Here is a 24,605-nt window from a genome sequence, read left to right as displayed (position 1 = left end):
GGGGATTTTCATCAGCAATGTGTAATACCTGACTGTCAAATATTTCACAAACTGGCCAATCGCCGAATTTCAACCACTGCGGACCATGCCACCACAGGGTGTTGTTAGTCAGGTGTGAAGACGAAGTACCGCGAGATAAGAGATCAGCAGGATTATCCTTAGTTGGACAATACTTGTATTCACTAATGATTTCATTTGATTTGATTTCAGCGACTCTATTGTTTACAAAACAGGGTAGTTGTTTTGTCACTTTGTAACCAGTGTAGAACGATCTGACTATCGGACCACAGAAGACATTTGGCAATACTCGATTTGTTCATTCTAGTCTCAGCGAACAAATCAGTATTGCCAAATGTCTTCTGTGGTCCGATAGTCAGATCGTTCTACACTGGTTACAAAGTGACAAAACACTACCCTGTTTTGTAAACAATAGAGTCGCTGAAATCAAATCAAATGAAATCATTAGTGAATACAAGTATTGTCCAACTAAGGATAATCCTGCTGATCTCTTATCTCGCGGTACTTCGTCTTCACACCTGACTAACAACACCCTGTGGTGGCATGGTCCGCAGTGGTTGAAATTCGGCGATTGGCCAGTTTGTGAAATATTTGACAGTCAGGTATTACACATTGCTGATGAAAATCCCCCAGCTGAGGCTGACAAAACTCCACCTCAACCCATGTCATATCGCGGTATCGCAGACGTCATAAATGCATCTGACTACAGCACGTTATCTAGGCTGTTACGCGTAAGCGCATATGTGTTACGGTTCATCCATAACTTAAAAGTAAAGAAACAAGATCGCCACGTAGACACGTTGTGCGCTCGCGAAATCAATGACGCAGAAAAACTATGGATACACGACGTTCAAAATCGTTCGTACCCAACAGAAATAAAGGCCCTTAAGGCAAAACAGAAATACGCGGGCTCACTAACTCGACAACTTCGACTATTTCTCGATGAAGAAAGTTTCATTCGTGTTGGTGGCAGGCTTCACAACGCACCATTGAGTTGTGATGCGAAATTTCCACTCCTGCTACCACGGGAAAACTACTACACAACACTCGTAGTCGCGGCTACCCATTCCCAAGCAAAACATTCGGGATCACAGACAACTACAACACTTATTCGCCAAAGATTTTGGATCCCACAAATTCGACCATTCGTTAGATCGATACTGAGAAAATGCGTTGTTTGTAAACTGGTGTGTGGGAAACCATACAGAAAACCAATCCCTGCACCTTTACAAAGCTGTCGATTACTCGAAGCCCCTCCCTTTACGATCACTGGCGTAGATTTCACCGGCGCTGTGTATGTCTCAACCGAAAAAGGTGAACGAAAGGCATACATTTGTTTATTCACTTGTGCTGTGACTCGTGCAGTTCACCTAGAGCTAGTTACCGATCTAACTACCGAAACGTTCTTACGTGCCTTTAGACGGTTTGCAGCTAGACGTTCGTTGCCGCGTAAAATTATGTCAGACAACGGATCTACATATCTATCTGCTTCTGAAGAGATAGAAAAACTGTTAAAATCGGACGCCGTACTAAATTACTTTGCAAATTGTCGCATCGAATGGAGTTTCATTCCAAAGCGCGCTCCTTGGTTTGGAGGCTTTTGGGAGAGATTGATCGGTCTCACAAAAACATCCCTCAGAAAGGTTCTAGGTCGAAGATTTGTGTCTGTGGATGAACTACAGACGGTCCTCACCGAAATCGAAGCTACCCTAAACGATCGCCCACTGACTTATATTTCGTCAGATTCCGACGATCTACCACCCTTGACCCCTTCACATTTATTACATGGCCGTCCTATCACGACATTACCTTACTACACTGTTGATGAAAACGAGCTAAATGATCCAACTTTCGGAAACCATGAAAACCTCCAAAAGAGGTCCGAATATTTAGCGAAAATTCACAATCACTTCTGGAGGAGATGGTCCCAAGAGTATTTGAATGCATTACGTGAACAGGACAAAATCTCTGGGAAGGGGGCCTTACAAAATCACATTCGTGTGGGTGATGTAGTGCTGGTGGAAGATAAATCTGTACCACGAATAAAATGGTCACTTGCTTTAGTAGAAAGACTTGAAACAGGAAATGATGGTTTGGCACGTTCTGCTTACATAAGAACGCGATCTGGCAAGACTAACAGACCTATTACAAAACTTTACCCTTTGGAAATCAATCTTGAATCAGAGGACAATCAAAGCAACGTAGACATTCAAGGTATACGTTCCGTATCCAACAATAACGTTGACACCACACGACCAGTGCGTGCAGCAGCTATAAAGGCCCGAAAACGCATAAGAGAATTATCTTTTGACTGAATAATGGACATTACAGTGTACGGACACTTGTTACATAACTCGTGTAAATCTATGTGACACCTTTACAATGAGAGTTCTTTGTATCCAAAATTCACTATATGTGTAACCTCAGTCTAATCACTTAGACTACTTTTGAGATACAATGATTATATTTTTTTTTTGCGATTAGAAATAAGAAATATTGTAAGACAAAGACATTTAGCTTTGCATAATATTTTTCTTAAAGTCGAGCCTAATTTTATAGATCTTTATACCGTTCAATATTGATATTACGTTGTGTCCCTTATAGCAAGTTTTAATTTCAAATATCTCTTTCTTACACGAATGAATCATGAAATTTTCATTTGAAGTGTATTAAAAAAAAAAAAAAAAAAAAAGGTACTGTAATTCATTTTCGCGGGCGGCAGGATGTTGGAAACCAGGACAGGTGTGTTAAGCTAATCTCCGCCCTTCTTTAATTAATGCTAATCGGCTGATCCGTCATCTCTCTTTAATTAATGATAATCGGATCGACTGTTTATTAGATATTGACGATCACACACAGTTTGTTTATTGGGTGTTCAATTTAATCTGCTGATATACACTGACTGTATATTGGACGTCAATAAGCCTACACAAATTGTTTATTAGAATGTTTCCTTTTCTCACGAATTTAGATCTTCTCAGTAAATATCAAAGTGTACCCTACTGTATATATAGAGTTGAATTTAGCAATAAAATCAGAGTTGAATTTGGTCACAGACATCGTCGTACTCCGTCTCATTACTTGGCCATTCCGTCTCTCTCCATACTGGACCTTTCCCCAAGTGTACGTCACTACAACACTGTACACTGAAGTTGGACCGACTATATTTTCAGCCTAGCCAGCCTGACAACCAAGATAAAAATGTCTATTGAAGCCCCACTAGCTGTATCTTTGAGCATTATTTTTATGATTTTATTTTCAAGCTATAATAAGTTTGTAAGAATGTACTAATTTAGGTTTGTGTATACACTTATTATTAACTACTGTATGTGCTATTTGGAACATGATGAAGATTACAATACGGTTAGATGTATACCCAAACATTAAATCGCAGCCCCATGCGGAAAAGCAAAAACGTAGATACTGTACATATCTGCACTGAAATCTACGCATAAACTGCACAGAGTAGTCCAATGTAATGGATATGGGTGAATGTCTTCAATTGTGACATTGTATGTTCTGTTTCCTTTGTAATATTACCAATTTTTGAAAATGGCGGGAAATCAAAATGACCGTTAAAATTTGAATTTACTAGTCAAATAGTTCACAAAGGAATGGTTTCCGACTGCTGTGAAAGCCCATATCCCTTCAGAGGGTAGAATTCAGAGAAAATCAGAAGAGAATAGGAAGATATTTTGAGGTGAACAAATTTCAAGAGTGACAGCTAGTGGAGGCTTTAAATAAAAATAAACGACGCGGAACAATGAGATAAAATAGTTAAAAATATTTAATGAGACACAGTAAAAATTTAAATCAAAATTAATAGGTCTATAAAAATCATCTAATCACGTTAAAAGTAGCCGGAAAAAAATGCAAAACAGGCGGTTATTTACCCGGCACCCGGCTTCTAAGGACAACACTGATCTGGAAATGAAACGCTAATTCACCAGAGCATTTGCATACACAGGGACGTGGCTGCAACGTTAAAGTGTTCGCAAGCTCAAGCATCCATGATCTAGTAAATGGACTTGAAGTAACTATCAGCACTGTCACCACGCGCTGGACGATATCGCGCATAGTGTGCTACCCTGTCGCAGACTTTTTAAAAACAGCGCAGCATGCCGATGTATCAAATATATTCTTTTCAAAATAAAGTTATCATGTATCATATTCAAATTGAATAATAGCACCATCCCAGACACCCGGCGTGTTTTCACCAGGACCGATTTCAAGGTAGCGATAATTCAGTACAATTATTAGCAATATATTCACAAATCAGGAAATTCAGTACACACTTTTCAGTTTTTCACGGCGATAAGTACATCTTTACAAAAACTCTACAGAGTCTGACCATACCATTATCTGTTTTAACGTGTTTTTCTATGGCACATCATAGGAAGATATTGTGGATGCGGACAAATGTCACTATTTTTACCTTACCATCAGTACTTTTTAAATAGATTTCCTGCGGTATGTGAATATAGGGGTAGATATTGCTTGATATTGTCTAGACAGAATGACAGTATGGTGTCCCTCGAGTGGTTTTAAAATTATGTTTCTTTATAATTAAACGATTTTCTTTTGTGTGTAGCGTCAGTGTATTTTCAAAAAAGTTTTATTTTAAAAATTCCGTCTAGCGTGGGTTTTTGAAGACCTTTTTCTACCTCTTTTAGAGATCTTTACCATGTAAATACCGGCGTGTATCGGTGTATAACTTTTTCCAATATTTTTAAACTCAAAAATCTGTGACGTCTTTCAATTATTTTTGACTCAGGACGCCTAAAAGAACGTTTCACAAAGTAGTATTTTACACTATTTCCTGTTCTTTTTATAAGCTTCTTTTTTCATTTCTTTTGTTTTCTTAATTCCATCAAAAGCTATATTTCAATCTGGTTCCATGTTATGCAATCATGATTTTACGTATTTCATCTAAATCTTAATTTAGAGAATAAATTAAATACAAATTTAGTTCAAATTCATAAATTTTTACTTCTTCATATAACATAGAAATCCAGGTATATTTCTTTTCGTTGATTTAACTGTGTGTCTTGGTCTTGTGTGTTCATTAGTTTTCTGGATATTTCTACAGATATCTCTTTCATAAGTCTATGACTTTTAGGTAATGGATTTTTATAACTGGTAATAATTCTTTCGCAGTAATAAAGAGTCACAGTTAACTGTTAAGGGGGCGCTGCACCCAACACCGCATATTTTGCTCAAAAATAACTTTTTTGCAAATATTTACTCAATTTTAATCATTTGTTAACCCAAGAATAAAATATTGGTTGGGTTCACCTTGTATCTTGTAAAGCAGTCGAAAGTTGCGTGATAAAGAAGTGTTAATTTATACAAATGTATGCAAATGTTCTGATTGCTTTGAAATTTGTTTTGAATGTATCTAGAGGCAACCTCGGTTGAGAGTCTTCAAATTTTTGGTGAATATTTTCATATACGCATTTTTGCCGAGTTTTTCCATATTTGGTCAAAAAACATTTTCTCTGAAATGCATCTTCCGATGGCTGTGAAACTTTGTATGCATGTTGCCAGGGGTAAATATGGTTAAGTATACACACTGTGGCCTGCCACATCAAATCAAATGTGAGCCAAGTGTCACTGATGCTATGTTTTCCATTATTGATCGAAAAATCTCTTTCTCTAAACACTACTTGTCTCATACCACTGGCTGATTTGTTCTCAGGGATAATCTTACTGTGATGTTCAAATTATAATAATATTTTCAATTTTGTATTAGCGGTAATGCAGCTTTTTTGACATTTTTTGAAATGTGCTATCAAAGGTATCGATCTTCAGCAACATATGTGTCACAAAAAGCTATTCTCTACATAGCACAACAGGACTGTATTGGCCGTTAGGTAATGTGCTTTCATATTTGTGAAATTTATGCCCTTTATCTCACTTTTCCGGTTATTGAAAGTAGTTATTTTACTTTATAGAGAAAAACTGCTCTTGTGCTTTACTCTACTGTTAAAATTAATGTACAGTTAAATAAAAATAATTTGGCTAAATAATGCTTAACGTCCATTTGTATGTGTGTATAAGATTGAGTTTATAAGACAGAGTTACTTGTAGGATTATTCTACATTTCTACTGATTTATCACACATTTGGTATTGTATTGAAAAAATACATATGACACCAAAATGTCCGTAAAGGTGTCCATGGAAGTTCCACTTGATTATATGCTCCATCTGCTAGTAAATAAAAAGAATTGTTGACTTAAAAATTGTAACATGCCAGCTGTGAAGTATCAGGTATTAATAGGCCTATAGTACACTTCCTTGGATTTTTGTCAACTTTTAATATTGAATAAAGAAAATTGGTTTGACTCCAAAAGTGTCCTTTTGACTTCAAAGTGGTCCCCGAAAACTTAGGATGATTTTACGGTCTCTCTGCTGTATTCATCATCGTTTATGTTCAAGAAAAAAATGTGTTGACTTGAAAAATGTAACATGCGACCTGTGAAGTATCAGGTATTAATAAAACTATAGTACACTTCCTTTTTATGTCCAACTTTTAGTATTGCTTAAGGAAAATCAATTTGACTCCAAAAGTGTCCTTTTGACTTCAAATTGGTCCCCGGGAAATTCGAATGATTGTACACTCTGTCTGCTTTATTCAACTTCTTTTGCGTAATTGAAGCAATGTTCTACCTTGAAAAATGTGACATGTGACCTATGAAGTATCAGGTATTAGTAGGACTATAGTACACGTCCTTGGATTTTTGTCAACGTTTAGTATTGCTTAAAGAAAATCAGTTTGACTCCAAAAGTGTCCTCTTGATTTCAAATTGGTGCCCGGGAAATTCGAATGATTGTACACGATTCTGTCTGCTTTATTCAACTTCTTTTGCGTAATTGAAGCAATGTTCTAACTTGAAAAATGTAACATGTGACCTATGAAGTATCAGGTATTAATAAAACTATAGTACACTTCCTTTTTTTGTCCAACTTTTAGTATTGCTTAAAGAAGATCAGTTTGACTCCAAAAGTGTCCTTTTGACTTCAAATTGGTCCCCGGGAAATTCGAATGATTGTACACTCTGTCTGCTTTATTCAACTTCTTTTGCGTAATTGAAGCAATGTTCTAACTTGAAAAATGTAACATGTGACCTATGAAGTATCAGTTATAGATAAAACTACAGCGACATAATACGGTGTGCTAAGGATCGCGTTACAGTAGAACGGGCCTTGGGTACAAAATTCAGACTCTCAAACTTTTACAATACTTCTTGGCTCTATCACTCTTGAGGGCTCATTTTAAAGCTCAAGCAGTAACCACACTTTCAACGGCTTATTTTTGTCGATAGCGAATAAAGTTAATACAAGAATGGCGACCATTTTGAATTTCAGAAATCGGTAATATTGGGTAATTTGTCTCTCTAGTACAACATTTTGCAGTGCGACCCCTGGATTTTATTCTTAATTTCCAGCGGAAAGTTTGAGCAAAAGTTTTAAGCTTTCTATTTCGAGGTGTGAACTACCTTAAACTCAAATAATACATTAATTATATATTTTTATTACACAGATTAGCGCTATTCTTTGAATTTATTATAATTTTTGAGCATCTTCTGTTATTACGAAAATTAATAATTATTAGATAAAACATGTCCATCATTTCTCACCAGCGAAAAAGTATATGTCACGTGAGTCTTTATATGACGTTTATTGCCTCATGTAAATTAAGCAGATTTCATCATCATCTTATCATGTAAAATCATGATTTCACGCATAGCATTCTATGTCCAACCCTCTTGATGGTCTTGCTGCATATAAACCTTACATGTGTACAAGTAACCACTCAAGTCAAGATAAATACTATTGCGTTAAAAAGTAGCATTCTATCCCAGCAATTTGCACTGAATCGGTCAACGCCACTTTGTACGATGTTATGTGGTTTGCATGACATATGCTTTGAGCTAAAATGTGCCTTTGGGACAGATATTAGAATCAAATTTCTACAATACTTTCCTGGTCTACCGTTTGTGATGTCTCATTTTGAAGCTCTGGAGTCAATGAAGTTTCCACTGTCTTATTTTTATGAAAATAAAAAATCTAATGTTCGCCTTAGATCTAACACAAGGATTCCGGCCATTTTTTATTTTAATTGTCCCGTAAATATTTGGTGACTTGTATCTCTAGAGCCAAAATTGTGATCCTAATTTTCTTTCTTGATTTCGAAATGGAATGGTTTAAAGTTTCTTTGAGGAAAGTTCGAGGGAATCTTTAAGTCTTTCAAGTTTCAAGGGCATCATTAGTACCTTCAGGCATGCGATTATTTAGTTTGCGTCATACGTTATACAAAGAGCGTTAATTTATGGACACGTCTCGCTCTCCTCAATTTCCTCGCTGCATTGATATCTCGAGGAAAGTGTTCAAATGCCTTGTCTTTTCTTTGTACGTTGTCTTACAGAATCAGCAGTTTTCATCAAGAATCGCTGGTCGAATTGGTCCTTGTTCGTGGAGTACTCCAGAAATGTTACAGGCAAGGGGCAACCATTTCGCTGTCTGATATCCCAGGAATCCCCGAGGAACTAACTAATGTACGAAATAAGAAAATAGCGAGAGCTGCAAATTTGAAAATCCGACTGAAGTATCATCAAGGGACATTATTATCATGCCTCCAAACCTCGAGGGATCGATACTAACCGACGAAACCATACGATGGCGGGAGAAATCATCAAAACATCACACCGTTTCATAAATCACATTAGGTAGAACCAGCTTAATTTTTTGAGAAAATAGTATACACTGATATCGACTTTTATCGAGTTAATGCCATGGTTCATCATTGATTGATTTGTGATTGAAATTATTTATTGGTTGTAAATGTTACATAGAAAGGGCAATACAATCTGATGCTTGTCTTCACGTACTTTCTTGTTATCAAGGCCGAATATTCATTTACTATTCATCCCTTGTTGGTTTTATTTGTCATCTTTAAACTCAACATATAAATAGCAGTTAAGTTTCTGTGTTGAGAGTTAGATTGCATCGTGTGAGATCATTCAACTGTTAATATTCCTGAAAATTGTTCAACGTCCAATTGAGGGGAACTTTGCAGCAGTGCGCCTTACCATGTTCATTACATTCATGCTGTAAACCCCAGTTAAACGGAAGTAGATAAACCTCCTCACAACTTACATCCGACAAGAATCGACCTCCTCAACTACCAACGCAATACGATATACAATAGCACTCTACAAGGAAAGATTTGCGATTTTTCTTGACGCTGTTACAAGCATATCGTCTGCGACTCGTAATTAGGTCAGTTACTCAGATTTGAAGGAGATCACATAACACTCAGAGTCCCAATTGTCAAAAAAGATACTTTGTCCTTGGCTTTCCTGTATTTTATTTTACTTTATGCGATACAAATCTCAAGGCTTTGGTTTCATCTACCATTAGCGACATTTTCTCTCTCCTCTGTTTCCAAACCCTAGGCGATCCCTTTCTTTCAAATTCATGAAAAAATGAGAGACTTGCCCTTTTCCCATGCACCTGGCTGAAGCAGATACCGTCGAAATAATGCTCGCCTTTTGCATACGGATACAGTTTCTTAAAGGTGTATCGAACATCGACGAAGAACGGCTGATATGCTTTCCTGACGTATTTCAGCTTTGTCGTCTGTTCAATGAATTACTTCCATTGAATGCAGTGGGTAGTTGAAATGCCCGTTGGTGTATCGCATTTCAGTCGAAATGCCCATGGCTCTGCACAGGCCGAAAGAATGAGAGCCTTTAATTATATTTGCAACGGATGAGCTGCTTCATATTTCAGAAATGAATATGTTGAACCGACCATGAAGATTTCAAGGCAATAAATGTACGTATTAGATGCACAGAAATCTGTGAGCTAACTACAACTAGGCTGATTTAGCCGTTGCAAAGAACCTCCGAAAATGAGAGTAGGCTCCGCCATTAAAGCCGGACAATAATACCGGTGCACCGAGATTTACTCAGCAGGACGTTGAATGACTGTGTGTTCGATGCAATGAAGCCAACAACTTGTTGAAAAATTAATTTGGGTACTTCACGGCATGAGATTAGAAAGTTTTGGAGGGCTTCGATAAATAGTCCTGAGAATACAGTACGAATAATAATATGTACCGATATTCCTTCGGCATCAGAGTTGAGTCACGTGTTGACTGTTGTTCAGAGATTCCTTGCACAAAGAGACGGTGATCGACACAGCGTCCCAATCGCAGAGTCTCTTGGCTTTCAGTCTCGTATTCAGAATGTCTCTCATTGCCTCGGCCCGTAGCCTACGTTCTCGCCTTCGACGCAGGGGCATCTCCAACAACAGAATCGTCGCCGCTAAAAGTAAAGCGCCGCCAGCGACGCAAAACGACGTTTGGTAATTCCCTGTCCTGTCGAAGAGCCAGCCTAGATGGGGAAGCATATCAGAAGCACCAAGTTATTGAATATATTCCCGTAAATTTGAGTTTAAAAATTGTACTGCTATTTTGGCCTTCTTCCAGTCTGTTCTCGGTAATCTCAAGCAACATTATATGCATTTAAAGTGTCAATAGTAATCTCAAGCAACCTCACCGCTGTATGTGTATGAGTTGTGTATGACATAGGCAGCCACAATATGACCCTACAAAACCTCTCTCTAGGCAGTCCAGGCCAACTGTTAGGGTGACATTGCCCGGGGCAAGGGCCGACATGAACCGTCCACGCGTCGGGTCGCAAATTTGTGTGGACTCTTGAACCCACCCCTCCGACCCGACATAAATTTGGTCGACCAGGGCCAACATAGCGTGTTCACTTAGTTTTTTTTAACCAGAGCCGACTAAAGAGGGGGACTTAACTTCTGTAAAGTGAGTGCAAGATATTTCTCAGTATATCAAAATTATTCATGTAATAAATAAAATTAAATTAATAAACCCCTCAATCTGTCCTATTCGTTGCAGAGCTTCGCCAATAAAGGCGGGAAACCCGCATCCAATATCTGACAAACAGGTCAATAGAAGAACAAGTGCAGAAAGCATTTCTAAAATATCATTTTCCTCCAATATTGGCGAGGGCAAACCCCTCCTATCGAATACTTCCATCACCGTTAGTTGGCAGGCGCTTTCTAAACTTTCATCAGCCCATTAGCTGAAAATGTCGGACAATTCGCCGATCTCCTGCAGTTTTTGAGTCCCTACGGCAGTTTTTGAGTTCCTGGGTTAAGAGGGCGTTCAGTTTTTTATAAACGGGGGACGGGCAGGCAAAAAATAATCGTTCTTGTGCTTCCGTCAAAATTAGTGAAACCCCTCCCGAAAAAACTTGACCATCCCTCATGAAGATGACAAAATTTCATGACATCGTAACATTGCTGCAGTGAATTTTGATGCCGCTTAAAACGTGCTGACCATAAGTGAGGTGTTAATAATCGTAAACGCGCACGGCTAGTCGTGCGATTATCTGTTCTTATATATTTGTTATTTCTTTAAAGAGATTTACAGTACAAAATATATACCTTTGATATTTCTTACTTGTGGTGACCTAATGCTAATACTTAATTGCACCAGAAAGCAAAGTCGAGGACACTTTTCATGAGTATTCATGTTTATGTTTCCTATAAGACAAGTAGACACTCTTATTCTGACTCTGGCGAAAATAATTTCAGAGAATAACCTTTTAGAACATTATCTCACCACCTTATGTATGACCCTCCCCTGCTATGCAGTTGTCAGATTTCAAACCATCCTTCCTAAGGGTTTTGACAGTCCACCCATGGCAATAGTTACTGAACGCTCCCTTATAACGCACTGTGTTCAAATTTGTTAATTTTGAGGGTCACGCGCACTGTCAAGTTTTAATAACGACCAGCCAGTAAATGAATAATTTTGTCAGTCGTTATTTGTCAGCGAGCAGCTGGCGCACGCAATTCCCTATCCCGATGAAGGTCGTGACGCATATTTTCTTGAAAAGGCACGCATACTCACCTCCTACTGGGGGCCCTAGACTCTCACCGACACCCATGCAAAGAAATGAAAGTCCAAGGGCGCTTGAAAGGTGATCCGGTCCGACGAAATCCTTCATTGCGACCGCGATGATCGGCATAAACACGCCGTTGCCTATTCCGATTGTTGCCGCATAGATTGCTAGATTTAAATAGTCGTTTGTAGTGGACATGAGAAAAGCGGCAACGCCGCAAACCGCAGTGCTGGCCAAGTAGAGCCGTACCGGTGACAGAAGTTGCGCCAAGCCAACAAAAAATCCGTGGGTAAGCCTGGCGAAAAGACTGAAAGTACCCACGACAGTCTGCAAAAACGATGCTCTCAGTTCTGGAACTCCAAGATACACGGCGTTCGGGATCATATGTACATTAATTAAGAAGTACCCAAAGGCATTGAGCAGCATAGCGACGACCATCAACGAAAACAGTTCATTCGTGTAAAATAATGCCACTTTCAAATATCCAAACATCTGCCACAAAGCGACTCGCTTTCCATTTTTGCGCCCCGTTTCTTGAGTATTTGAGGAAAGGCATCGCCATTCTCCGACAGTTTTCTGTGTTCTTGCGTGCAGATTTGATGGCAAGGGTCGTAAAAGTAGACTTGTGCCGAACAAGTTCATATTGGTTGCACCAGCGATGAGGAGGGCCCCTCTCCATCCATAAGTATTAATAAGTACCAGCCACAGCGGTGGCATGGCTATCATGCCCAAGCCTGAGCCGGCATAAGCTATACCATTGGCCAAGGCATGCCGTCGTTCAAAATACTGTCCAATTAGGGAGACACTTGGAACGTACGCCAGGCCGTATCCGATCCCTGAAGTGAAAAAATGAAAACCATCATACAGAGTGAGTAGATATTCAGAGAACGTATATACTCCCGGTGCGCATTATTCCGCGCTGTGTGAAAATCTCCGCGCTGTGTAAAAATCTCGCAGAGATTTTTTACACAGCGAGGAGATAAATTTCACACAGCGCGGAGAATTGTCGTTTTCGTCCACGGTACAGTCTAGCAACACAGTTGCATTCACCATGGACTTCAAAGTTTCACATCGCCTAGAAATGGAATTTATTCTGAGAAACGACGCACTTGCAACCTTTATTCCCTTTGGGAGGCACACTCCATCAAAGTAAAATGCCATTTTTAATTGTTTAAAATTGTTGTCGAGATATTCTTGAGGTAAAAAACATTGATTTCGATTATTACAGCGTAAATGGAAGAATCGACGTAGAGGGATACCGCTGATAAAATCCGGCTTGACTTATTAATTATTACTTTGGATTGGATGGAGTTACAACACAAGTTTGCATATAGAGGTGGAATGCAGCGATGGATGGAGAGAGAGAGAGAGAGAGAGAGAGAGAGAGAGAGAGAGAGAGAGAGAGAGAGAGAGAGAGAGAGGGGGAGAGGGAGAGAGAGAGAGAGAGAGAGAGCGCTTTCACTCATTACTCGATACGATACAAACAATAGTTCAAATTGTTTGCTAGGTGTTTAGAGGAAAAACATGATGAGCATTTTTAACACAGGAAAAAAACAAAACAAAAAAGGAAAAAAAGACTTTTCGCGCAGGTTGCCCAGTGATGTGCACTATGATCAGAAATTTAGGGTAAAAAGATTGGACTATAAATTAGAGAGTCGATCCATTAAAAAGTACACAGAAGCGGTTATTTTATGCTACTTCTCTCCTTTGAATAAATAAATTTTATGTATCAGCATATGCAGATTTTTTTACCAAAAAGCCTGCTTAATTGTAATGCCTATGATGTTGTCGACTTCGTCAGTGCATAAATTTGGCGGCCATTTCACACAATTTAAAGAAATCGGAATCTGCAAAAAGTAGTTGATCGAGGAACAATTTTGTCAGATTTAACTGACATTGTTTGTAGGCGCAGACTATTATATAGCCTTCAATGGGGCACATCCAGATTAAAGTTATTAAACTCACCTGTCAGGATACCACAAGTGAACCATAGAACAGGAATGCTTTCAGCAAACGAGCTAGAAATCCACCCAATGGAAGAGACTATCGCCCCCACAGCAGCGACATGACGACATCCAAACCGTTCACTCAAAGCTCCAGCGAATGGCGCTGTAGAAATCAAAAGTCAAATGAATAGAATAACATTAATTGCAGTGTGAGTTTCCAGATAAAACAAAGAATTAAACACCCAGTTTGTAGTGATACTTTTACACGGGAATTGTAAAGTAAGTAGTAAGTGAGTAAGTCAGCAAGTATGTATGTAATGTATGTATGTATGTATGTATGTATGTATCTATGTGTGTGCGGTGTGTGTGCATTCGTGTAGGTGGGTGGGCGGGCAGGTACGTTAGTAGGAGGGTAAGTAGGGTAAGGTAGGCAGATTAGGTAAGGTAGTTAGTTATGGTGTGGAGTAGGGTAGGGTATTATAGTATTATGGCATGCGTGTTTGTATCTGTGTGAAAGTGATTTCCTAAGAACTTCTCATTTACTCAGACATCTGAATTCGCTACAACAGAAACTTTTTGGAACATTTGATGCACGATAATTAAATTATATGTTTGTTTGGAACTTTCATGTAAATTACACTCACACTTGGTATGCCAAACTGTCTGACAAATGGCCTACGAAGTGATACATCGAATCTCACAGGTGACATAGAAACTTGATAACACTCATCAACAATGATTGCCTGTAAATAAATCATTGGTTGCATATATTCCGCGAGCATTTGCAAATAGTCAAATATCTGTGGAAAATGAAGAATATCGTTGAACTTTGTCTACAGAATGCGAAATCAAAAGATTTTGGCCAGTCCTTGCCAGGAAATGAGTTGCTAACTTGCATTTTTAGGCGGGCCTTTTCAATGACGTCATTAGCTGTTGAGACACCATTCTCAAAATATCATCACGAAATTTGGTAGGCCTACAGAAAACCTCGTTGAGTATGGTTTCGGGTCAGTCAGGATATGGTCGGCACTGATATTTTTGTATCAACGAAGTGTTATTTTTAGGTTGATATGTGCTAAAGTCATTACGTTAACTGGCGTACAAATTGTGAAGTACATTTATCAAGATTAGTGTAAGATTCCCCGTGGCCCATCTTTGTTTAACCAATTGTTCCTTCCGTGAGAGCACGTGACACATCAAATATTCCCCGCACTTACCTGTGAACAGTTGCACAGCGACAGCTAGCGACGGCACCCACGATACAGCTCCAAGATCGTCTCCAAAATACTCGACCCACCTCACGACCAGGACGCCAAGAGAGTGAGTCAGGCCAACCAAAAGTATGAGCAACATATGACAGTGAAGAACGACGAACCAGCCCCAGCCGCCATCGAGAACGTCGTCATGGTGACTTCGCTGCCTCGTTTTCATTGTCATGACCTTGGAATAGATGCAGAAACACATCACGCCCTCTGCCGATGCGTGTTATCCGGAATGCAAGGGGAGGGTGATCACGTGGTAATTATTTATGACTCTGCAATGCAATTCGCTTATGTCTTTCATGGTTCAATAGTTGCTACCATGGTACCATGGTTAAATTTACGCAAGTGTAACCCGGGAATGTAACATAATAGTAAGTCATTGCAAAGTCTTATGAACTCATAACATCTGAACAATTAAGCCTTTGTTGTCGTAGCAAATTAAATTCTAAACTAATTTCTTCTACAGCTCTACCACTCACAATATAAAGGTCTTGTAAACTTTCTACTGAATACAATTGTTCCCAAAGGACAGAGAAATAGCTTGAGGGGCGGTCGCTGGGTGACCAAGCATATATTCGACCCCGGTCTGAGACAAATGAAACCATCGCTAAAATGCATTAATGGCCATGACCATTAATTCATTTTCGTGATGATTTCATGTATCGTGTCGAATATATGCATGGTCACCCATTGATTTAGTATATTTCAACATGTCAAACAATATAAGTAGTATCTCGTATCAGACAAAATTCATTAAAAATGTCCGACTTTGTCCCTTTAATCCTATGGCCGTAAGCATGGAGGGGACTAACGTGTACAGTTATAAACATCCAACCCTAAACATTACCGAATTATTACGACTTTGTCCCTTTAATCATTACCGTAATGCATTTTGGAGACAACATGGTTGATTATCACAATTCATTAGCAGCAAACAGTGGATGGAGGAACACAACTAAAGATACTACTAGCTTTTTCTATTTTTGTATGGAAAACCATCACCTTTCACACACCCTTGAGTGTTTCTGCTGTGCGTGTTTGTTATTGACTTAAATTATTAATTTGATTCCGAGATACAATAGATTTTTCTTTTTTTTTCCGAATGCTTCACGGGAATAGCCAGCTGCAAATTCAAATGACAGTGTCTAGTATTTCCATGGTTACCAACATTAATAGAATCCTCGTAATAATCTTTTTTCAGTGACTTAATGGACAATATTTGTTGCCCGTTATGTTAATATGCAGGTACCACGGCACATCCGTACTGGGTCGTTTACATACAATGAGCGGTGCTCTGCCGGCCGGGACGCCCTTGACGAGAAAACGCGCGAGTCCAACAGCTGCAACCGAGAGTTACTGACATTGTACAGAAACTGACGTGAGTTGAACGAGTTTTTGGAAATGTTTCCTGGGTTTCGCGTCATATCTTGTGGTTTAGCAAGAATAAGAATAAATGGTATTAACTAGTAATGTTGACTCTACCGGCGGTACAGTCGACGGACCCGAAAGCACGCGAAGGGGTAATGCATCAGTACCTGGATGAGCGGCGCTTTGTTGCTTACCATGCTGTTAGGATAACTAATTACAGTGCAAGCAGACTAATCATACAGGAAAAAGTGCACAGATATACCTTCGATGGTAATTCCTTTGGCAATGTACTTCAGAACGCAGACTTGCAGCGGTGATGAAGCATGAATGTAGCGGCACTGGCATCACAGTGGTTCGAATTCCCATATCGGTTCACTCTGTCCACGGGGTCACTGACGGTTTCATATCTACAAAAAAAGTCGTCAGCTGAAAGATAGCGCGTATTTATGTTGGATTACGTGAAGTGAGTTATGCGCATGCCCGTGAAATTTCCATAATTCATAAAAGCAATACCGGCACGGTCACTGAACAGGAGACAATGCCCTAATGAAAGGCACTTCTCTATAGCTAACCATGACATCCGATATGATAATTAAGACTTGCATTTCGGTAAACTTTTAAAAAAATAATTGCCACAACAGTGTGGCAAATGACAGTAAATTGGTGTAAAAAAGACATTAGTTTGAAGTGTGTTAATGAGAGACTTTCCAAATTCTACCATGTTGCCATGGCAGCCAAGACAGGCGCTCCGCTATAGGCAAATAGCAGCCCATTCTGCCTATTTTGCTGACACAGCGAGGTGTCGCCATTGTTACGCGTAGAAGATAGTGACTCTAAGGCCATGAGTAGCATCTTTTCTGCTCAAGGTAGATGTACCCAGACATTGTTTATACAAATACAGCGCACATCTTCTGCTTTTTTCGTTCATTTTCTCAACTTAGCCTCACACCTACAGATTGATATTCTATTGGTCTCAGGGTCTATCAGAGTTTAGAAAATCCGAAGAATCTCAGAAACAAAACAAAACAAAAACGCAAACAAAATTGACCTAGGTAGAATCCAGTCTGAGTGACAATTGCAAGTATCACCCTTAAACTCTAATTTTGTTTAGATTCTTCCCTAATTCAATGCAAAATAAGCACGTTTTTAAACATGTCTTTCATTTAATAATACTTCTATTACTACTCTAATAATATTTTTTTAAAATATTTCCTGTGTAAAATATGTAATTTGATCATTTTCGAATCCCGAAGTTTGTCAAGTTGAAAATAGTTCTGGTTCATTTTCAGTCAAATGATGAGTATGCGGCCCGCGACGTCATCAACGAGTTACAATTGAATCCTATGGAGCGCGCGGCGTTTCATATACGAGGCGTGTAATAATGATATCAAAAGCGAATCCCATAGATCGGATATACATTCATTCTATACATAAGTTGTGTCGGTCACATTAAAGGGATATGGTCGTCGGAACTGCACTCAAAGGTCGTATGGGACCCACACGACCCATGGCAACAATGTATCCAAGGCACAATGGTGATTGATGAAAGTTAAAACATGTCTGTCATAATCTATCATTGTATAATTTAAATGTTGCTGCTATGATGATGAGGTGCATCTTGATACCGTGCACGAAATACATTGTTTGTAAACAAGAAACTCCCACAGGCGAAGTTCCGACGACTACATCCCTTTAACTTGCCGGGCAAATTTAAAGATTCAGGAAATCCAAGCCAAAGAATTAGGAATTCTGATCAGGAAACTGATGCCTTCAAATGGTAAAATGGAGAAGACTTACAAAATATTACTAGAACAATTCAATTTCGATTAAGTTCAGTGTTACTTGATTTATTCATATCTGTTCTTCAATGACAGAAACTTGGCTGTTTAATACTAGAACATTTCAAAAAGTACGGCCCTGACGTCTTGTTTTGCAGTTTTTCCGGACTCCAAGCTGCAGCAGTTTACTTTTGACGACTTTCCTGACTCCAGGAATAGGTAATTGGTCCATACAATGTCTTTGTGTTCTATTATATCACACGTACACCGTACATTACTGATCGGTACGTGCTGTGATTGACCTTGACGAGAAACACGTTGGTCGAGGTCGACTGGCTAAAAGACATTTTCACAGTTAACCAATCAGCAAACACCGCGACACTGTTGAACCAGACATGAACTGAAAATGCTCACGTGTTTTCATAGATATTGCAGTTGTCTGTAAATTTAAACTTGTGCCAACAGTATAAAGTTTTTTGAAGTTGTGATGATCAAGATCATGGTCATAATCACGACGGACCAAAGACAAAGGCCTTTATATTAACAAATATGAATTCGGTGGAAAAAATGCTGAATGTCTTTGGTTTTTGGCATTGTATCAGCATTTACATAGCAAGTGCAATTGATTGGTACAGTGCTTCACACTGTATAGGCCAAAGTGATATCACCATAAAGTAAATAATTGAACGCCATACACACATTCTTCCAGAAAACCATTTTATTTTTTAAGAACTCGGGCAGTCCTCAGGCAGCTACGGGCAGTCACGGGCAGTAATTAGTATGACCGCACTTTTTGATTTTATTCTATTTTACAATGCAATCCATATTGGTTTGTGATCACTATAGTATGACTCAAGTACACCACTTTGCATGCAATGGATGTTTGTGTAAATGTGATCAAGGCATGATCCATAGTCTGTTGTTGACTGCTCAATAACTTGCGTGTAGTTGAAGTGCTTTGTCATAAGTTCAGTTAGTTGTTTTGTAGATTGTGTTTGTTTTAGTAAATCAACATTAAAATCACCAATGATCACGGTTGGTAGATTGTACTCAAGTGTATGCATGAGCTGAATGAGAGCGTCTTGTAAGTTTGATGTAGGTGATGATGGTGGATTGTAAACACCAACAACTTGAACTAAACCAAATGTTGTTTTGTGTATTGCAATTAAGAAATCTGTATTAAAACAATGCAGTGTCTGTGGGGTAGCTTCAAGAGTGTTTTCTTTGCTGTACATAACCATACCATGATATGGTCTGGTGTTGTGTTGAGGGGTTTCATCATCCTGTCTGAAAAGTTTGAAGTCTGCTATTTTGAAGTCATCATTGTGATCGCCGGTTTGTAGTCTTGATTCACTGCAAATTAGTACATCAGCTGAAGTTAAGCTGAAATCACTAGCAACATCTTGAAAATGGCAATGAAGAGATCTCACATTTTGATAAGTAACAATGAATCTGTTCGATATAATATATGGTAATGTGATACAGAGTTGTAACATGGAATGGGTTCTCATGCGTTGCATATCTTGTGTAACATCAGTGCTAACTGATATTTGATTTTCTTGTAATGTGGTTATGTTGAGACCACTAAGTCTAGTCACTCTGCTTAAAGCAACATAGTGTACATGACACTGATTTCTCTTGTTTGCTGTACTGAAGTCCACAACCACATTGTTAAGTGTATCACCTTGACAACGATGTATTGTTTTGGCACTAGCTGGTCTGAGTGGAAATTGTTTTCTCACAACTTCTGCATTTTTTGTGTCTTCCCACTCTAAATTGCCGTGATATCTGTAAAACTGGCGTCCATCTGTGAGATACTCTGGCATGTGTTAAGTGTCCGTTTTTCTCGTCGCAGGTTTTTCCCAACACAATCGTCATCAAATAAAATCCATAGAATAGTGACATGATCCAAATCAGGTCCATCGATATATTTGATTACTCCTGGAGTACCATTTATCAATCCATCATTTACAGACAGATTAATGCAAAGCTCAATACGCTGATTTGTTCCAATTGATAATTTAGAAACTAACCCCATTGTTTTTTGAGCAGGAAGCATGACAACAATACCTAATGTTTTGTGTTTTATGATTTCAGAGACATCGCCAATGACAGTATCAGTAGCAGGTATACATGTTTTTGTTCCTGTAAGTCTGTCATATGCTATTGCATTGTGGTTATCAACAAGTCTGTTCTCGCAATAAAGATGTACTGTTGACTGATCAATAGATGAGGTTTCTTTATCAACACTGACTATTCGAGTTTGCAGAACTTTTATGTCATCAGATGTATGCTTTCCCTCACGTATACGGTTGAGTAATTTAGCAAAATTCTGGTCATCTTTTTGCCTCATAATATCTGTTAATTCAAACATTTTGAACAGGTCTTTCCAGATATTGACAGCCAATGGCCCATAATCATGTTGAAGGTCGTTAAATATCCAACCATCAAAGACAGGTTTAGTTGATATAAGTCGCCAAAGCCAACGACGCTGACACCACCAAAGATTTTATTGTTGGCCATTATCTGTTGTAGTCTGAGATTGATATAATTTAACATACCATTACCAACCATGGAGATTTCATCTATGAATATGACTTTTAAGTTCCTGTATTTTGCTTGTAGAGTATTAAGTCTTTCAGATGTCAGTGGTCTATAATGAAAACCTTGAGATGCAGGAATTTGAAAAGCTGAATGAATTGTAGTACCCTTAATGTTGTAAGCGGCTTTTCCAGTAGGTGCAACTAGTAAAAAGTGTATGTTGTCAGGATTTTCACCAGGAAGACTTGAAAGATATTTTAAAAGTACTTGATACAATGATTTGAGAACAACAGATTTCCCTACACCAGCGCCACCTGTTACAAAAATATGCAATGGCTCTGTCCTTGTTTTCATCCAATGTACTATGTGATAGAATATTTCTTTTTGTTTCTTGTTGAGTTTCTGTAAAAGTGGATATAATTCATTATCAGCCATTCGTGGTTGTTGAAGATCTTCAATAATGGGATTATTAGTACTGATGCCAATGTCCTGTCCAATGTCATATTGAGAATGACTGTCATCACGTGGTGCAAACATACTCAATGTTTCACTTGGCCTTGATCCTTCTAAAATGTCTTGTTGTTCTTGATGTTGTGTGTTTGGAGCAACATTATCAAACATATCAATGGCTGTGTTCTGTACTGCTTCAATAGCTTGATCTAATTCCTGAGCATTTTTATTGTACTCCCTTTTCTTTAGAATCTACTTCACATTTTACTTGCATATAGCGATCATAGTATGTTTTACATCCTGCAAGGAGTTCATTTTCATTTCGCCACGGATAAAACAACATTATTAACTCTCTGTAATGATTTTCTTTGTCTTTTTTCCCTATGAAAACGAACATATCTAATAACTTTACTTTTGGTGCGTTTTTTATACAGAAGGCCACGTATCTGATATGTTGTTTTGTTTTCATCATCATCATCCTCTTCATCGGTTTTGTACAAGTCATCATTATCTTGATAATGATCTTGCGGGTTATCTTTTAACTTTTGAAAACTGTACCATGCTGCCAAGTCTGCCAAGCACAATTTCTCAAGGGCTTTTGGCGCCTCTCATATTTTTTTAAGATGCTATCACTCTCTATGTCAGTAGCATGTGGACGCATGTTTTGTATGTCATCAAGAGGTTTCAATAGGATAACTCTATCATCAGGGGGTGATGTGTTAATAAAGTGAAGCCGCGTGAAGCTCTTCTTAGTCTCATTTGCATAACAAGGTAAACAGCTTCTTGAGCACTAACTTCAACATGATTAAGGAATTTGTTTCCTATATGCCTGACACTTTCTCTGATATCATGACATCCTTCCCTTGCTTCTTCCACAGCTCTACTGAGCAAATTACTCATTCCACGTTGAGCTTTACTAATGTAAGATGCGATGTACATGGCACATGCATATGGATCAAGAATGAATTGAATGTCCATGTTTGCTCTCCAAGCTTTGAGTAGGGTTTCATTGTAGCTGTTAATTCTTATTTCATTTGGTGACCTCTTGAGGAATATTTTGTCTGATGTTAGAGATGATTGTATTGCATTAATATAGGTTTGTTCATCAAGTTGTAGTTTATTTAAGAATTCAGAAAAAGAAAGAGTTTCTCCAAATTGTAAATCAGTAACAACAGTCTTGATATTTTCATAGTGCTTTTGAAGGATCTGTTCTGTGCTTTCATCAGTATCCATTGGCAATGGCTGCAATATCATTGTTCTTGGCATAGGTGGCACAGGAAATCCAAATCTGCAAACACATTGGCCTTTTTTCTTACAGGTTTTTGCATGTCTGTGCATTTGATAATTTATCAATTCAGCGAAGGATTCATTACTGGTATCATTTGAACATGTAATATACTGATCTATGAATTGTGTGATGTCATCATCACTATTTTCACCATATTGTGGTGCATCTTTAATCCATACAAGCATGTGTATATGTGGTGATCCTCTTTGTTGGAATTCCACTCTGTAAAAGTAATCGTGTATTTCACCAATTGGATGATATGAGCTCATTAGGAAATCATGCATAAATCGTTGAAATGAATAGTCAAAGTGTCGAGCACACGTAACAGGGTCAGATTTTATCAAATCAGATTTTGTATTCCAAGACATGTTCAATACATCGTCATCTGTGTATTCCTTGTTGTGAACTGTCCTTCCAAGAATTTTCAATAGATGTATCCATTTAGACTCTGCTGATGAAAATGACATGAAAAATGTTGGAATACCAAGTTGACGTATCATGGCAAATATATCTTTCTTTGCACTCTCCCAGTATGGTGGTGAACCTCTAAGTGTCTTCAACACTCTGAATCCCTCATCAAGTCGAACAATTTTATCAACATTTTGTGGTGATTGAAGTTCACCAGCTGTTAATTTGCGGCCCTTCAGATTACATTTTCGCAAACATAATGTTGCCTTGTCTTTAATCTGCTTGATTTGTAATTTTTTTAGTTTAAAGAAAATGTTAGGCATCGACTTTGCAACTCTCCTATCTTTGTGTCGAAGTTCCCATTTACACAATGTACTATATAATACAGGGACTATGCGTTTCTTTTGTCTGGGTTGACCACAATATATTGTTGGAAATGAGAGCTCCTCAGAATATTTGTCTTGAAATATTCCCAGTGGTTTATTGTTCTCGCCTGGTGCATAACAAACAGCGCCATCAGAGTCTGTGTGTTGATCATATAAAGGTGATAGCATTGTATCCAATGTGCCAGCAGGATGATCTTCCAATTTTATTTCTTCAGTCCAATTATCATCATCATCATCATCATGATTATTACTGTCATCATGTTTACATGTTTGTTTGTCAGACATGTGAGAATAATCGTGATCATCATTTTCCTCACAAAATTCCTGCCAATTGTGGTTTTCATCCTTTCTGCAAACAACCCAATCTGTAGATATTGTAATCAGTTCTGCTTTATATAAGGGGCTATTTTTAACCAACCAATTAGCTGCTTGTAAGACTTTCACTGGTCTGACATTCTCTACCTGATAGGCATGACTATAGCTAATCTTTCTTTTAAATTTGACAGGTATTGTCTGCGATTCATTTAAAGTTCTAGGTAATGTAGAGACAGTAGTTGATACATCAGCTATAACATTGACTATGTTACCTCTGAGACTAACTTGTCTACCTCTTGGCAATTCTCTTATTTGCATGAATGGAATGCGTAAGGCAACAAGTCTTTCTTCTAGTGGATGTAACTGTAACTGGGGGGAATTAATGGAAATGACATGTTATTGGCCACAGAACAAGGAGGCAACTTTGACTCTTTTAAATATGAATAGCAAGTTTTACATAATGGTGCCATATCATTATCTGTAGCCTGAGATGATGCAAAGGTGTTTAACTTTTCTTTAACATTATTGTAGTTCAAAACACTTTCTCTGTACCACAGCTGTTGGCAGCACACACATACAAAATTCGGGCCATTCTGAACTGCACCATGAAAAATTTGTATCAGCTCTTCAATAGATTTAGCAGCACTACATCTTCTGTTGTTTAGTTTGTTTAATCTATCTCTCATTTGCTCTCTCTCTCTATATGATTTATCAGTTCTTTTAATACTTTTAATATTGGCATCTCTGATCTTTTCGCTTTCCCTGAAGAGCTGGTCAGTTCTCTTTGTCTTTTTAGCATTTGCATTTCTTTCCCTTTCATTTTGTCTGTACTCATCATCACACCGTCTTAATTTCTTTGATGCCCTGTTTCTCTTCCGTTCAGTTTGTCGAAATAGTTCATC

The 24,605-nt window shown here is 38.3% G+C and overlaps 1 protein-coding gene across 2 annotated transcripts in view; it reads right to left on the bottom strand.

The window, feature by feature from the left end:
• Positions 1–4,881: 4,881 nt before the first annotated feature.
• Positions 4,882–24,605, bottom strand: part of LOC139140989 (monocarboxylate transporter 13-like) — a 30,471-nt gene continuing 10,747 nt past the window's right edge. Inside the window, exons 2-6 of one of the 2 annotated variants that reach the window (XM_070710511.1) lie at positions 16,800–16,944; positions 15,125–15,347; positions 13,927–14,070; positions 11,970–12,797; positions 7,685–10,419 (exon numbers count right to left, since the gene is read on the bottom strand). In XM_070710511.1, coding sequence (XP_070566612.1) covers positions 10,160–10,419; positions 11,970–12,797; positions 13,927–14,070; positions 15,125–15,344 — 1,452 coding nt within the window. In that variant the 5' untranslated portion in view covers positions 15,345–15,347; positions 16,800–16,944 and the 3' untranslated portion in view covers positions 7,685–10,159. Of the gene's footprint in view, positions 10,420–11,969; positions 12,798–13,926; positions 14,071–15,124; positions 15,348–16,799; positions 16,945–24,605 lie in introns of both variants that reach the window. The other variant, XM_070710512.1, reaches the window with a different exon arrangement.

This window comes from Ptychodera flava, chromosome 9, assembly GCF_041260155.1.
Source record: "Ptychodera flava strain L36383 chromosome 9, AS_Pfla_20210202, whole genome shotgun sequence".
NCBI classification, from domain to species: Eukaryota; Metazoa; Hemichordata; class Enteropneusta; family Ptychoderidae; genus Ptychodera; species Ptychodera flava.
The sequence above is the reverse complement of the archived record's forward strand: the minus strand, read 5'-3'. Positions and strand labels throughout refer to the sequence as shown.